The following is a 15920-nucleotide window of genomic DNA, read 5'->3' on the forward strand; positions in this document are numbered from 1 at the left end:
TGGTACTTTATTTCATCGTTTTTAAAAACGATGAATCAAGCAAATACTGTTAAATACAATTTTGTTATGGATGAAACAGATTCATATTAATAAAATAATTTCACTAAATAGTTACATAAACAAGTAAACGAAATTAAAATAAACAAGGAAACTTAATAATTCGTAATTATTGATTTTGGATAGCACCTTCTGAGTGACATACATTTTTGTTCGTCGATAAAAAGCGTTTCTATTTTTATCCAATGTTCAAGTTCAAGATTGTTTTTTACTTTTAATAAGGATTCTAATTGATTTTCAGCTTGTTGCAATTCATTGTGGGATTCTTTATTGGTCTTTAAATATTTTAAGTTCGTTTCCACATGAAATATTTCATTCTTCACCTGTATTGTAAAATGTAAATGAAAATAAAATCTAAATTAAAAAAAAAAAAAAAAAAACAAACAAACAAACAAACAAAAATCATACATTTCCTTATTAATCCAAATACCTTTTCTAAATAAGAACTGGTTTCGTCTCTAGCTGTTTTCAATTGGATGCAATTTTCTAAGAAAGCTTTATTAGTTTTATTCCATATCTGATTAATATTTTCAATAATCTCGTCCATATCAATTTTTATTTTATTTCTTAAATCTAATGATTCAGTATTTATGGTATATAATTTTTCCAACAGTGATTCATAATGTTCTGTGCATATTTTTGATTCCAAAAACCTACATTAGTCAAATTCAAAAGATTATTATCAATATGATTCGGTAATATAATTAAATCTAACATTTTTATTTCCTCAGTTGGCAAATTAGTAAATAGATTCCATTGTATATTTTTTATTATATTTTCTAATTCACTTTGAATTTTTCTTCCCTTGATTAACTGTAATAATAATAATAATAATAATAATAATAAAAACGAGCATTTATAAATAATTCAAATAAATTTTAATTATTGAGTAAATATTTTTACATTAGTTTCACACTGCTGCAAATATTTTTCTAAATACTGCTGATTTTGGCGAAATTCAACACTTTCTTTCATAAGCATCTTCTCCACCTTATCATTAATCTTTTCATTTTCTAATCATTATATATAAATAAATTATTTTAAGCAATTACTTTAACTTGTATATTAATATAAAATAAAATATAATTACTTAATTTTAATGTATGAAGTTTAAAAACTCAACATTTAAATTGAAATATAATCAGTAGTACTCAACTGCATCTAGTTTCTCGATGATGAAGACATTCGGCAGAAATATGTAATGGAACTCCGATGTTTTGAATGCAACTTTGCAAGTTACGTTTACAACTTTGCATTTCCTTATGCTCAAGAATAAATTCTTCAAATTTCAATGTTATCTTATCGATCTTCAATTTTAAATTCTTTAGATATACGTCATCTTTTTCCTTATTTTTTACTTTTTTGCATGTTTCCATTCGTTCTTTTGCCAATCTATTCCATATAAATTTCACTCATAAATTCGTTACACACATAAACAAGGCATACATGATTCATAAGTATAGTATGTTCCATTATACATATATATATATATATATATATATATATATAATAAAAATAATATTTAAACATTAGATAAATTTAAATAATAAAAAATAATAAAATAAAAATTTAATGTAAAACACTATTTAAATATATTTATGATTATAGTGTTGAAGTAAATTAAAATAAATCGTAATATAATTAATTATATAGTAAACATTTATAATATACTTTTGAAAGAAAAAATATTTATTGTAATTTCATAAAGGCTTATTTATTATTAGGAATATAAAGTGCCGTTTATATTATTATTATTTATTTATTTTTTTTATATAATTTACATCTATATTTTAGAAATAAACTTCAGACGTTATATTAATGCGAAAATAATGAAAATTACACTATATCAATACCTAATTAAATTGTCTAAATTTTTTCCTATTACTTGAGAACTTTTAAGAATTGAAGATACTTGATCTGTCAGATAATTTTGATTCTCTACTGATTTCATAGCTGTATATTTTATTCCAAGTGCAGAACGTGCAACATGAATGGGATGACGATCGAAGCCCATTATTATGCTTGGGAATTTTAAAGGAATTGTATTCATGTCATCAGGAACATAGCAAGGAATTACACTTTGACTGGTTATTGGATACGATGGTCTGAGGAAAAGATTTATTTAATCAATTATCGATGGTACTGATGGTAATGAATACCGAATCATTAGAAATCAGATGTTAACATTGAAGTATTGAACGGTCTTGTAGAACAATAATTTATATTACAATAATTATTGAATTAACTTCTCCTCTTTATCCACTTTAGAATATGTTTTTTTTTTAAAGTGTAAATTTCTAGTGTCATTTCTATTATTGAGTCGTGCTTCTAATTTTGAAAGTGCTTAGCATTTTTTCGACAACAATAATTAAATCTTGAATTTCTAATTTGTATTTTCAATAATGGCTTTGGTTTATATTACAGTACAACATAAGTACAGTATAATGAAAATTAATAACTCTAATTTTCGATCATTTAATATTATAATCCATTATTTTCTTGTTGAAAATGATAATAACAGTATTGAAAAAAAAAAGAAATATTAATTATAAAGCATGTAAAATAAGTTATTTTATATTTTGAAGATTATAATACATTTATTAACCCAAATTGTTGATTAATTGATTTTTATCCATTTCGATCAATAACATAAAATGTATTAATTCAAAAAAGCTTACACTTTAAATGTTGCGATTGTTTCATCTTCTGCTATTAATTTCCACGGATAATTTTTAGATGTAAATAAAGCCATTTTATCTTAAATATTTATTACAATAAATTTTATTGAAGGTTAGGTATCAACGATTCAAAATGTCATATAATCAATTTTACTGTATACATATATATTTTAATAAATTTGTTCATGTTTTCTAAGTTTTAAGTTAAAATTTGTTTTTGTGACAAATAACATAAATTAAAAATATTATTAAAAATATTATTTTAAAATAGTTATAATGTATAATTGTTCACGTAATAATTAAGATAAAAATCGAAGTATACTTCTAAATTTTTATATGAAACATTTTTTAGTACAATGATTTGTCCAATGATTTTTGTAATAATATTTATTAACTCATCATGACTTCATTACAATATCACTCACAATGAAATAGTATTAGAATGTATATATTTCACATTATAAATATTAATAATTTTATTCTATTTATAATTATATCCTAGTATTTATATTTTAAATAAATTTTTTAATTGATGTTCTGACAGACATAAAGCAAAATATTTCATAACTATTTACATATTTTAAACACAAATTGATATATTTATTGTAATTTTGTGAAATATATGTATATATAACTATTTATTAACGATGAAGCGAAATTTTTTAAAAAATATTAATGTTTTTAAACATTAATGTATATATATATATATATGTAAACAAGACAAAATTCTTTCAAATTATTTAACGACAATTGTTTATTTAAATATTTCTTCAACTCACATACATTCAAAAGTGTACTAAATACTACTTTTTTCTAATTAGAAAAATTTGTTTATCCTTTATTTAGTAATTCTTACTTTAAAATAGAAAAGGTTTTGTGTGTGATGAAACAATCTAAAATTAAACCACCGGTTTCGCATGTATCTTTACCTCCTGGAACAAAGGCCAACGATTAATAAATGAAAATGTTGGTGGGAGCTCTTCAGAGAATGAAAATACTTACTTAAATTTTTACATTTGTTCATAACCGCATTGGCTTGATTAATATTAATATTACTATCGGCTACTTTCTTGCGAATTATGTCTTCATCTAGTTTTCCATCATCGTGCAACTATACAATATATGCTTCTTTTAATACATTAATTCAGTACATAGCAATATAGTCTTATAATATTATATGGATTTTATAAATACAATGTTCAAACTTACGTTCAACATTCAAAGCATTCATTAAAATTTTATAGTATGTTATAACTTTATATAATATAAATAATATAAATTGATGTAAATTAAGAATTTAGACAATAATTCAGCTATAGCTCATAATCAATTATTTATGCTATAATAAATCAATTTCAAGCTACAATTTTTAAAGCGTAAATAATACTTTCTTTTTGTAAGCTGTCATTGTTCTAAAATATCGAATAGTCTATAATGTGTTGACAGGAATATACTTACCAATCCAATCATTTTTAACAAACATGAAGCAAAACAGTTAACTTTTTCATTACGATGAAATTGTTCACCTCTCAAGATGCTATTGATAACGGCTAAAATTTTTGAAAATACATGTAAGATCATTGATTAATTATTATAAATACAGCTTTATAAATTAAAAATAAATTTTTATATATTAGTTGAGAGTTGTAATGTTTTTAAAATGAATTCATAAAGTAATAAGCCCACAGCTTATTTATATATTATGTACTAATATTTGTATAATATAAATATCAATATACACAGTTATTAATTTTATAAATGAAAATCTCACCTTTATCAACACCAACTTCAGTAACACAATTATCTATGTATTTTCTTAATTTTACTTTTTGTTCATTAGTCAAGCTTGCCTGAAATATTAAATTGCATTGATATATTATTATTATAAAATTAAATACATGATATCCGATTATATTTTGTAAATAATTACATTTTTTAAATAAATGCATGTTAAGTGCACGTGTAATAAAATTTATTTAAATCAAAAACTCGATAAAAAATCACGGTTTAGTCGGTTTGGCTAGTTAAATATTTTTAAAAACTATAACAAATCCATATAAAAATCTGATAATTTGATTTAAAATAAATTATAAAGGTTATATAATAAGTAATTATAACTTTTTATCGAAAATTAATCATTTTTTCAATGAATTTAAAATTTGTGTAAATTACAAAACATTCAAAATCTTTCTCAAGATCATTTCAAATTTTTCAACTCATGATCTAAATTCTACATTTATATCATTTAATTACATAAATTATTATATGATAAAATAAAAAAGTAGACTTTTAATATTATTTTTATATATTAATATGGAATTAGTAAAAATTATATTTTTATATACTAACCGAATAAGCTCCAATAATACAAATAACCATAATCATACTAATAATCTTCATATTATATGGAATTATAAAGAAAATAGGAGAGTAATTGCAAGTGTAGAAGTTTTCAGATTGGTTGTTACGAATTATTCACAACGTTTAAAATCAGGAATGAAACTACTCTTCCTTTTATACGTATAACACATCCGCATACAGTGTTCGCTATTAAGTATATATCGAGTGTACGTACACAACTAAATGTTTAAGTATGACTCACACAAATTAACGGCACTTTTTATTTGATTTAATGAGAATTACATATTGTATAGATACATTATATAGTATTTATAAATTGTATAAGCTCTGACAACAAACAAGTGCAGATTATCTTATACGGAACTATTATTTTTTACATTACTACAAATATAAAAAATATCATATATGAAATAAGTCATTTTTTTTTTGTATTGACTTAAAAATGATATTAAGTACATGAATAATACATCAAATTTATAATTAAAGTGTTAAATAGTATAAGGTGTGTATAATAAAGTGTTTAATAGTAACTATAATTATATATTTATTTCATATTTAATTTATTTTATATTTATCCATCAATTTCATTCGAATTTATAATTATTTAATTGCTTAAATTCAAAATTTATTATTCAATTAGAATAATTTATAATGCAAGGTTACATTTATTCAGCAAATGATTAATAATAAATTTGAAAATATACTATTATTATAAAAAAAAAAAAAAAAAAAAAAAATTAAGCAACATTTATTAAATAATTATTTATTAAAATTTTTAAAACAATATATATTATTGTTGTAACTCTATAAAATCAATTGAAAAATTTGGTTTAAAATCGAGAAATCTATATTATGTCAATATTATGAGAGAATGAGAAATGATTCTATTAATGTATTTTCATATAAGAAATTAGTGATTAATTTTTGCATTAATTACTATTGCATAGAATACCATTGTAAATAAATAAATAAGCATACATATATATTATGGTAATATTCTTTAAGCAGTTAAAAAATTTAATAATAATAAAAATACTTGAATTAATTTATAAATATAAAAAATGTTGATTTCTGAATTTCAAAACTATTATTTTTGAACAACTTGTTATAATCATCATTATTTTTTCTCGACTTATAACTGTTTACTTGTTGTTTTAAAAAAAAACTGATTAATTAACATTTAATAAATAAATAAATCGTAATAAATTTTTAATAAATTTAAGAACAAATTTTTTTTAATAAAGTGGTCTTTAATATTTTAAGAAAACAGCTCATGTATATATATATATATATATATATATATATATATATATATTTATATTTATATTTATATAAGTAAAGCTTAGAACTAAATTTTAATGATTTACACCAAATATTTATTATAATCTTCGTATACCAATATGAGTACAAAGATTCAATAATTTAAAATCGGTTTTAGTTTCAATTACAATCAATTAATGTATGCAAAATTATGTTAATAAAGATTAGTTGTCTTCTAAAAGAAAAATCTATATTTTTTTTAATGTACAGTAACGAGTGATTTACACTCTTATATTATTCAAATTTGTGTTATGCAAAGGATTGTATTTACTTATGAAACTATTCTTTTTGTATTTTATATATAAAGTATAATAAACATGTTTACAAATATTTATATAATGTAATTTAATTCAGCAGATAAATCGTTTAAACGATGATAAATTTTTCAGATAATTGGAATTGATGGAATATATATATATATATATATATGTATACGTACATATTTATATTTATTATTTTATTGAATTATTTGTTATTTTTCTGTTTAATCTGAATAAGATTTAAATAAGAATTTAAGGAGAATAATTAATAATATATATCCTCTTTCTTAATATAAATATGTTGATAATTCTAAAATACTATTAAAAATTATTACTATTTTTAAAAGTTAGATTTGTAAATGATACTTCCAAAATGTAGAAATTATAATAGCAATAATTAATATTTCTACTCCAAAATATTGAAACTAGTAATAATAATTGTTAAGGTATAAGATACAATAACATTTTGATTTGTTGTAAATTAATTATATATTTGAAATTATCTAATTTATGAATATTAGAGAAAGTATTAACTTAATTCATTCGTAAAATTAATCGCTGAGACGAATAATTCTATAAAAACTTGTTTATTATTAATTCATTACTTACAAATTAATTGATTATGTTATTTTATCAAAATGATAATAAAAAATAATCTTATTAGACACAAATAGATTTAAAATTAATAGAATTATTAAAATTTTTATCTTGATCTAAAATATTCTGATAAATAGTATTAATAATAAATTCTAAAAGCAATGAAATCAATTAATTAAATATTCTAAATTTAAAAAATTTGTTAATAAACTCATCATTGTTATTATACTTTGAATATTATCTTGTATCACATAAATGTTTATATTTGAATTATTGACTTATCAACACAGCAATACTATCGTTCTTATAGAGATTTTGTAATTTCTAAATAAGTGATAATTTTTATAAATAATTTAATTCGAAATTACAATAAATACACGGAGAAAAAAAATGCCCATTTTTATAAAAATTTGACAATTGAATTGCTAATACTAATATTTTAATAAATATTAATTATATTGTAATTCGAAGCACTCTACCAGTGACCTTTTAAGTTTTCAAAGATACACTGTACTAATTTGCAATCTTTTTCTTCTAAAAAAGTAATTGATAATAAAATATATATATTAAATAATTATTAACAGTTATTTTTAACGGTATATTATTTACCTCCAGCACATTCATTATAAACAGAGAAAAAATATCTCTTTCCTTGTCATTATTTTCATCAAAATAAGCTTCTATCTTATTTATATTTAACGACCCGTCTGAATTCATCTAGAAAATATATTTATAATAATGAATTAATATTCTAAATAATACACGTAAAATTATTAATAATTATTAAAAGTATTTTAAGACTCTTTCATCTATATTTGATTTCTTTCTTAGCAATTACTTACATAGATTGGTATAATTGAAGATAAAATTAAAATAAAATTGTTTTAAAAGCGCAAGATAATTATTTATAGTTAGAAAACGTAAACTTTATACAAAATCTTTAATTATCATTACATCATTTAAAGTGTAATATTTTAATTATGAGCCTATAATTTATTTTATGGGTTGCAATTATACTATTATTTATGTAAAAATTAAAATAAATTAATATATATTAATATTGTGAATTTCCGTAAAGTTATATAGCAAAATCAATTTTTTTAAATACATCATAATGAAAAATTTCCATCATTATTACATTTAATTTAAATATTATTGAAAAAAACGATATTAATGAAGTCGGTAAAATAAATTTAATTGAAATTCATTTTGAACATTGAAATAAATATAACTAAAATATTAGGTTGTGGTAAAGATATTAAAGATTAAAAAATTAATAGTAATTGTCAAAAAGGTAATAACTGAGTTTATTAAAATTTATATACGTATTATTTAATTTATCTATAAGATTTTAATTTAAATACATAATTTACCATTACACAGAAGAATTGAATAATTATAACAATTTTAACTACCCCATCTATTATTATTTATTGTTTTAATATTTTCCAATGGCTATTTTGTAATAAAAATTAATAATATTAACAATGTAATTTCAAACTAATAAGTAAAAAACAACTGTTCGAAATTCATAATATTCAACGTAGTTTTTATATATTTTAATTACCAATAAATAAACAAATAAATTGATATTATAGTTTTCTTAGAGAAATTATAAGATTTATAATTATAAGCAGTTTAATGATTATTAAATGGTTTGTCTTACAACAGCATATTCTTTGTACACACAGGCAGCAAAGCAATAAACTTGTTCATTATTATATGTTGTAATATCTGCCTCTTTTTGATAATATAATTCTGTAAAAATAAAAGAATATTTATATTTATAATTGATTAATTAATTATTCTACATTATTTTTTAATATACCTGGATTAATTCCGTATTCAGTAAGACATGCATTATTGATATCTAGGGTTCTTTTATCTGTTCCTGTTATTCTCTATCAAAAATAATAATCATGTATGAATATTATTGTAAACAAGAAGGTACTGCTTCTTGAAACAAAAAATTATAATTTATAATATAATTTTAATGTATTTTCAATTGTTTAATTTTTTACAAATTTTTTACAAATTAATAAGTTTTACCTATATATTTTTAAATTTTACAAGGAATACTGAATTAGACAAAATAATGAAAAACAAAAAATTTGTAAATGAAGAAAAATTAATTTTACAGTTTTATATATCTACTTATATATTTCTTTGCACGTATAGTAGAACAACATTATTTATATAATTTAAAATATGTTTATTTCGATTAAATTATATATTATATTACAAAATACCTAATGAGAAATTTTAATTTTAATAATTTATTATGAGATTTTTAAATAAAAAGAAATAAATATAATTTAAAAGTATTTTTTTCGTATTTATCATACTGTAAAATAATAAATTTTTATTTAAAAAGTATAAATTGAGTATTAATGTTTAAAAAAAAAAATTAATATTTAAAATAATTTCGTAAATAGCTTTATTTCAATATTAAATATATAGAAAATTAAAATGTCGTATCTATTTTACCGCAAAAGTTTCTACAAAGCAGAAGATAAATATAATAATATTCATGTTATAAATAATGATGTTGAAAAGATGTATTCAACTGAAATCTAGATCTTTGTATTTTAACCTTTTTATAATATGAAATTATCATTTCTGATGAAAGTATCCGCATATTTTGAATAATAATTATAATAAAATAATAATAACTTCTTATACATATAAATTATTATTACTCTAATGTTCATTATATTAGAATACATATTTTCTAATAAAGAAATTAATTATATCCATTAAAATAAAGAATATATTCAATTTTTAATGTGAAATTGTCATTGTAAGAATCAGCTGTTTAGACAAATATATTTTTATGTAATTTAAAACTATTAATAGTTAAAACAAAATTATCATATTCTTTAGGAAATATTATGTTATTATGTAATTGATCAGATTAATTATCTCTAAAGTACAATGTTTCTCTAAATAATCAAATGTATATTAAATAAAATTGTGGTTTTTCAGAATTTAATTAATTAATTTATTTCATACTTATAAATTAATGTATTATAGGCTTAGTAATAATATTATTTATGATATAATTAACTTCATTTAACGCACACGCATATACACGCACACACAATTTATGTGAGATTTTAATAATATTATGACAAAAGTAAAATATTGTATTAATATTATCAAGTAATAGGCTGCAATAGTAATGTGTATAAATTGTATTTGAAAATAAAATTTAAATGTTAAACATTTTCATAAAACCTAAATAGTTTATAGAAATTCTGTATTATTTGCCCTTATATTAAAAAAAATCCTTGACATGTTTATACGATTATGTAGAAGCATTCATAGAATCACATATAAATAATCGTAAATACCTTTTTTTATCTATTTAGAGAATATTTTTATACCATACGAACCAAATGAACTGCATGCATATATATATATATATATATATATATACATGAACGTATCGCTGAATAATAAAAATATTATATATATATATATATTCTTTTGTAATTTTAAAAGTTATACATTAAATAATAAAAAAAATTACTTTATCTATAATATATAAATATTTTTATTTTTAATAAGTAAACCAAATTCTATTTCACATGTATTATTTACCGCCCCTTCCCTTTCAACATTCGTTGAGTTACACTACTTTACCAGTAGTGTATATCATGCAATAAAATATATCGTACTTTAATCACATAGGAATAGTAATCAATGCCGAATATTTTGATTCATGGTGTATGACTCGCTTAGTTAATCAAATTTTTTTTCTGGCGTTAACTCTTTCATGTGTTAGTCTATTTAAATACTACTATTAATTCGAATAATGCAATGTATTTCAATCACTTTGTCCAGTTTATTTAATTAATATAAAAGGTAAATAAAAATGGATAATATATTGTTATATCGGTTATTATCTATTAATGATGAATCATTATAAAAAAAAGATTTCTTAGTCGAAAAAAACAATGTTTATATAATAAATATGATATTGTAAGTAAGTAGAGTAACAATATAAATTTTTCTGATAGATTTTGATTAATAAATAATTATTTATTCATTTACAATATATTTAATAGAAAAATACAGCAATTATTATCACAATTTACCTTAATATTTTTATATTCTGTACAATTTTATTCGTAATAATAATAAAATTATTATATATAATATACAAATGAAATAAAAAATTCTTTTAATGCTTTGAATTTACTTTTAAACTATTTTTTGAAGTTTGTTTTATCAAATTATGATTAAAAAAAGTTTTTATAATTTTACTCATATAATTATCCTTATTACTAATAATGAGTTGAATATCTAAAGATAATATTAATTAGCAATAGTGCTTATGGTGAATTATGCAACAGGTGAGAGAATATGAGAATTTGAGCGCCACCTATCGTATAATATTCGAAAATGAAAAAAATTCTTCAAATATCGATCGAGAGCTGGTAAAGTACCCACTCGTATACAAAGGCAGTTACTTCGCCATTACTAAGCGTACATTAGATACTGCAGTAATTCTTACTTTGACTGTTATATTTTTTTAATGCGTTACAAAAACAAGGCGTATCAGCACTGTATATGTTTATACAAACAACTATATATGAAGTATGAAATACCTCATAGAGTCATGTCATTGTCTATTATCGAAGTGCAAGTTCAGATTGTAGAGGCGCATCAGTGAGTTTATTGCAAGTGTATGTGATATGAACAATTTTTTTAATACTTAGGCTTCGATTCTACGTCACGTACACTCTATTTCTTAATCGTTAGGAATATTGTGTCCAGTTGTTACCAAAAAGTAGTAAACAGAAAGCAGTTAGAGAAGTTGAGATGGCCGAAGACGTACTAATAACATTTTTGCCCAACGAGGTTATTGAACTCATTTTGGAAAATGAAAGTTTATCTATTAAAGATGCTATTAATTTTGCTCTTACATGCAAGGATTTACACAGAATTGTACTTGCCAGCAATAAACTGTGGAGAGCAAAATTTTTCCAAAGGTATTACTTATAAATAATATTACTTTATAAATGATTTCAGTTGGTAACTAAACATTAATTAAATAATTGTTTGATTATATTATTTGATTACATCATTTGAAAATACATGGTACTTGATAATGTATGTTAGCTAAATTAGTATTATCTGTAAAAATATTGTATCGAATAAGTTTAGACAATTCTCTTCATACATTGTCATTAGCTAATTTTGAGCATAACAATATTTTCATGTAAAATTTATTATAAAATATATTTTACTTTAATAACAAATTAACTAAAAAAAAAAAACAAAAGAAAACAAAAAAAAAAACAAAAAAAACTGTTTACAATACCTTATTCATTTTATAATCATAACATGTATTATGATATTCAATCATTTATTTTTAAGGTGGCATCTTTTAAAAGAAGTTTATATAGAATATGAAAAAGATTGTAAAATAAATAATTGGTTAAATGAAATTCAACATAGTATTAGTAGCAGAAAAGCATTGATGCATCAGCTATCTCTGATGCCTGTAAAATATTATAAAAAACAAGAACTTTCACATTCAGAGTTTAAAGACTTTGATCCCTTATTCCGTCCAGAAAAAGGAGCTTATCCTTTAGCTTATCACTTTTTAGTGGATGAATTAATAAATATAATTGAATGTCCTACAATGTAAATAAAATTTTATCATTAATGGGTAATGAATGATTTTTTACTAATAGTTTTTTCATATTTTAGACGATGTAATCTAACGAATAAATATTATGCGTATAAAGTGATACGATACATTAAACAAAATTATTTAATGGATGAATGGCACAAATTTATTAAACTACCTGCGCAAAAGCAACTTTTGGAGCTAGGAGCTACGCTTGTAGCTCAATGGAGTCAACCAGAAATACATGTTTCTTACAGCTATATAAGTGGCATGTTAGATAGCATAGTTGATTATGCTAAAAGAGTACTCAAAGAGCAATATCCTTCACACCCGCTATTCACAACATCACCAGAACAGCTTATTTATTGGAAAGAGAACAACATTGATGATAATCAATGGTCAACTGTGGAAACAAAACAAGTTATGGCAGCATTATGCGAAGTTATGTTTAATAGATTAGGTTTTCATGGAAATAACGAAATGTATTATAATTCTGAAAATTCTCTTATTAATAGAGTATGTCAATAACAATATCTATAATTAATAATTGATGAGACATTTTTTTGAATTGTATTAAGGATTTTTATAATTATAGGTTCTTGAACAGAAACATGGTATATCCATTACTTTAGCAATTGTTTTTGAAAGTATTTGTCGAAGGATGGGTGTAAAATGTGAACCAATCACTTTTCCATCTCATTTTTTACTACAATGGAAAGAAAAATAGTACTTTTTAATTTTTATTTGCTAGTTATCAATGATCTAAGATTTTAATAATTAAATAACCATATTATTTTTAGTACAAATCTTTCTAATCCTGATGAAGTTGAAAATTTTTATATCGACGTATTCAATGGTGGTCAATTTCTAACTCGACGAAATTGTCCTCGATTGGGTGATGTGTCAAAGTGTCCAATAGAACGATATGATAGACAAAATGCATCAACAGCTATAAATGTAATAAGATATTTAGAAATTAATTTATGTATAATTATTTCTATCAATTATGTAATAGAAAATAAAAAGTTTTATTAGGTTGTAGGAAGAATAGTGAGCAATTTAGAGGTTGCAGCGAGGCAACGTACACAATTGAATGGAAGAGCAGCCCGTTTACGGTCTGCTCTTGAATTATTGCACATGGTACATCCACACGATACAGTAGTCATTTTACATTTAGCACGGTTCTATATGTTATATCGAATGGATTTATCAAAATTAGTTACTGTTCTCACTTGTATACAAAAAGTATGTAAAAATTTGATTTTAATATATTATTGTAAATGGTCAACATATCAGTGTATAAAATATTTTAGGAATCAGAACTTACATCTAGAGGACCAGCAAATCACATTCTTCACATGCTTCAGGGTTATCAAATGGTTTCTGTAACTGAAGTAAGCTAATTGTAATGTAATGCTTTCGTCAAATTTCTTAAATCAATTTATAAATTTTATTCTTATTGAACTATAATCAGGAAATTATAGAAGTGAAAAAGCGGACGCCCGAAGTCAAATATGCAATAGGGATGATAATGAAACATCATAGGCATAATTACATGTGTGTTATAACTGGATGGGATTTAAAATGTGAAGTTTCACCCGAATGGATAATAGAATTTCTGGGTGTCGAAGAATTAAATAGTGGCTCTAATCAGCCTTTTTATAGTGTGTTTGCCGATGATGGTTCTTCTCAGTATGTAGCACAAGGTACTTTATTCTAATCAATATAATGAGTCGTATAATTAAAACAAAAAAATCTGTTTTGCTGCATATGTTTTAATAATGCAATCTATAAAGATATTGTTAAAAAAGTATTATAATAATATAAAATAATTTATGAATATTTATTTATAAACGTTATAAATTTTTTAAGTGATTCTCATTATATTTGCAACTGTATTGGTTTATTGCTCTATAAAGTATTATGTTTTCATTCTAATAATAATAATTTATAGTTAAATTTAAACAAATTTATTATTATAAACTTATTCATCGATGGATATATAAGATTGAATTTATTTTCAAGAACTAAGATTCTATTTAAATACAATAGATAAATTACAATAAATATATTACAATATAATAAAAAATAATTTTGCTTAGTCTATATTTATGCAATTTATTTATTAATTATATTAATCAAAAGTTATTAGGGATTAATTACAAGGAAAATTATTATTAAATATAACATCTTATTAATATTTTATTTGCTCCAAGAATTTTTGAAATTATAATTAAAAATTTTAAAAAGTAATTTATTAAAATTATTTTATTACTAATAATGTAAAATTTTATTAATTACATGATATTAATTCATTTTATATTTTAGGGTTACTCAAAAACCTTTTATAATACAAATTTCAATATTACAATAATACTTAACAATAATAATTAACAATTGTGTTGTTTAGGTTACCAATATATTTTAACATATAAAAAGAATTTAAAAGTAGTCTTTATTTTTCTATTATGTATTTTACTTTTTTATTTTTAGAAAATTTAGTAATGACTACAAATCCTGGTTGGGTTGATCATTTTGAAACGGGAAGATACTTTGTGGAGTTCCATGGAACTCACTATCTGCCTAATAACGAAAAAGCAAGAGAATATCCAGAAGATGATAAAGTTCGACAAAAACTACTTTCAAAATATTTGTAAAATTTCCTTACAATTTTGTACATTTTAAATTTTGTTCAAGATATATAATACAAATTATGTTTTTTTTATTTAGCAAACCTTTTTTTATATCTTATTATATTATTCAACTTCAATAAAGTGTTGAGTAGAGAATTCAATAGACTTAAAAAATTTTAAAAATATTTAAATCATGAATCATTATGAGGTGAAATTTTCAGATATTTATAATACATACTTTTTACTAGAAAATAATTTACACAGATACTGAACGATATATTGGAAATTTAATTTTTAACATGAATATTTATATCTTTCATATATAAAATTAAATATATGTTCATCTTCGTTTCTGAATTCTAGAAAACATTGA

At 21.3% G+C, this 15920-nt stretch overlaps 2 protein-coding genes across 3 annotated transcripts; one reads left to right on the forward strand and one right to left on the reverse strand.

Moving 5' to 3' along the window:
• Positions 1-85: 85 nt before the first annotated feature.
• LOC105368410 (tektin-3) lies at positions 86-2846 on the reverse strand. The gene is made up of 7 exons (XM_011507420.1): positions 2736-2846; positions 1911-2162; positions 1214-1449; positions 961-1070; positions 778-870; positions 488-598; positions 86-380 (listed from the first exon to the last, which is right to left on the reverse strand). The coding sequence occupies exons 1-7, from the start codon at positions 2807-2809 to the stop codon at positions 153-155; spliced, it is 1104 nt and encodes a 367-aa protein (XP_011505722.1). The 5' UTR covers positions 2810-2846; the 3' UTR covers positions 86-152.
• Positions 2847-11716: 8870 nt separating this feature from the next.
• Positions 11717-15610, forward strand: LOC105367997 (F-box only protein 21). 2 transcript variants are annotated; one of them, XM_011506879.1, is made up of 10 exons: positions 11717-11947; positions 12041-12270; positions 12659-12928; positions 12995-13430; positions 13510-13640; positions 13715-13871; positions 13950-14159; positions 14228-14308; positions 14389-14620; positions 15408-15610. In XM_011506879.1, the coding sequence occupies exons 2-10, from the start codon at positions 12101-12103 to the stop codon at positions 15569-15571; spliced, it is 1851 nt and encodes a 616-aa protein (XP_011505181.1). In that variant the 5' UTR covers positions 11717-11947; positions 12041-12100; the 3' UTR covers positions 15572-15610. The 2 variants fall into 2 exon arrangements, with proteins under 2 accessions (XP_011505181.1, XP_011505180.1); XM_011506878.1 differs by having other exon boundaries at positions 11717-12270.
• The last annotated feature ends 310 nt before the right edge of the window (positions 15611-15920 follow it).

Source organism: Ceratosolen solmsi, unplaced genomic scaffold, assembly GCF_000503995.2.
Source record: "Ceratosolen solmsi marchali unplaced genomic scaffold, CerSol_1.0 scaffold6, whole genome shotgun sequence".
Lineage (NCBI taxonomy): Eukaryota > Metazoa > Arthropoda > Insecta > Hymenoptera > Agaonidae > Ceratosolen > Ceratosolen solmsi.

Bases quoted from the DNA above. Each gene is read 5' to 3' on its own strand.
- LOC105368410 (XM_011507420.1), bottom strand. From the start codon at position 2,809: ATGGCTTTATTTACATCTAAAAATTATCCGTGGAAATTAATAGCAGAA. The intron at 2,163-2,735 runs GTAAGCTTTTTT...TCTTTTCCTCAG, and splicing joins ACAATCGCAACATTTAAAGT to ACCATCGTATCCAATAACCA. The intron at 1,450-1,910 runs GTATTGATATAG...TATATGGAATAG, and splicing joins AATTTAGACAATTTAATTAG to ATTGGCAAAAGAACGAATGG.
- LOC105367997 (XM_011506878.1), top strand. From the start codon at position 12,101: ATGGCCGAAGACGTACTAATAACATTTTTGCCCAACGAGGTTATTGAA. The intron at 14,160-14,227 runs GTATGTAAAAAT...AAAATATTTTAG, and splicing joins TTCTCACTTGTATACAAAAA to GAATCAGAACTTACATCTAG. The intron at 14,621-15,407 runs GTACTTTATTCT...TTTTATTTTTAG, and splicing joins TTCTCAGTATGTAGCACAAG to AAAATTTAGTAATGACTACA.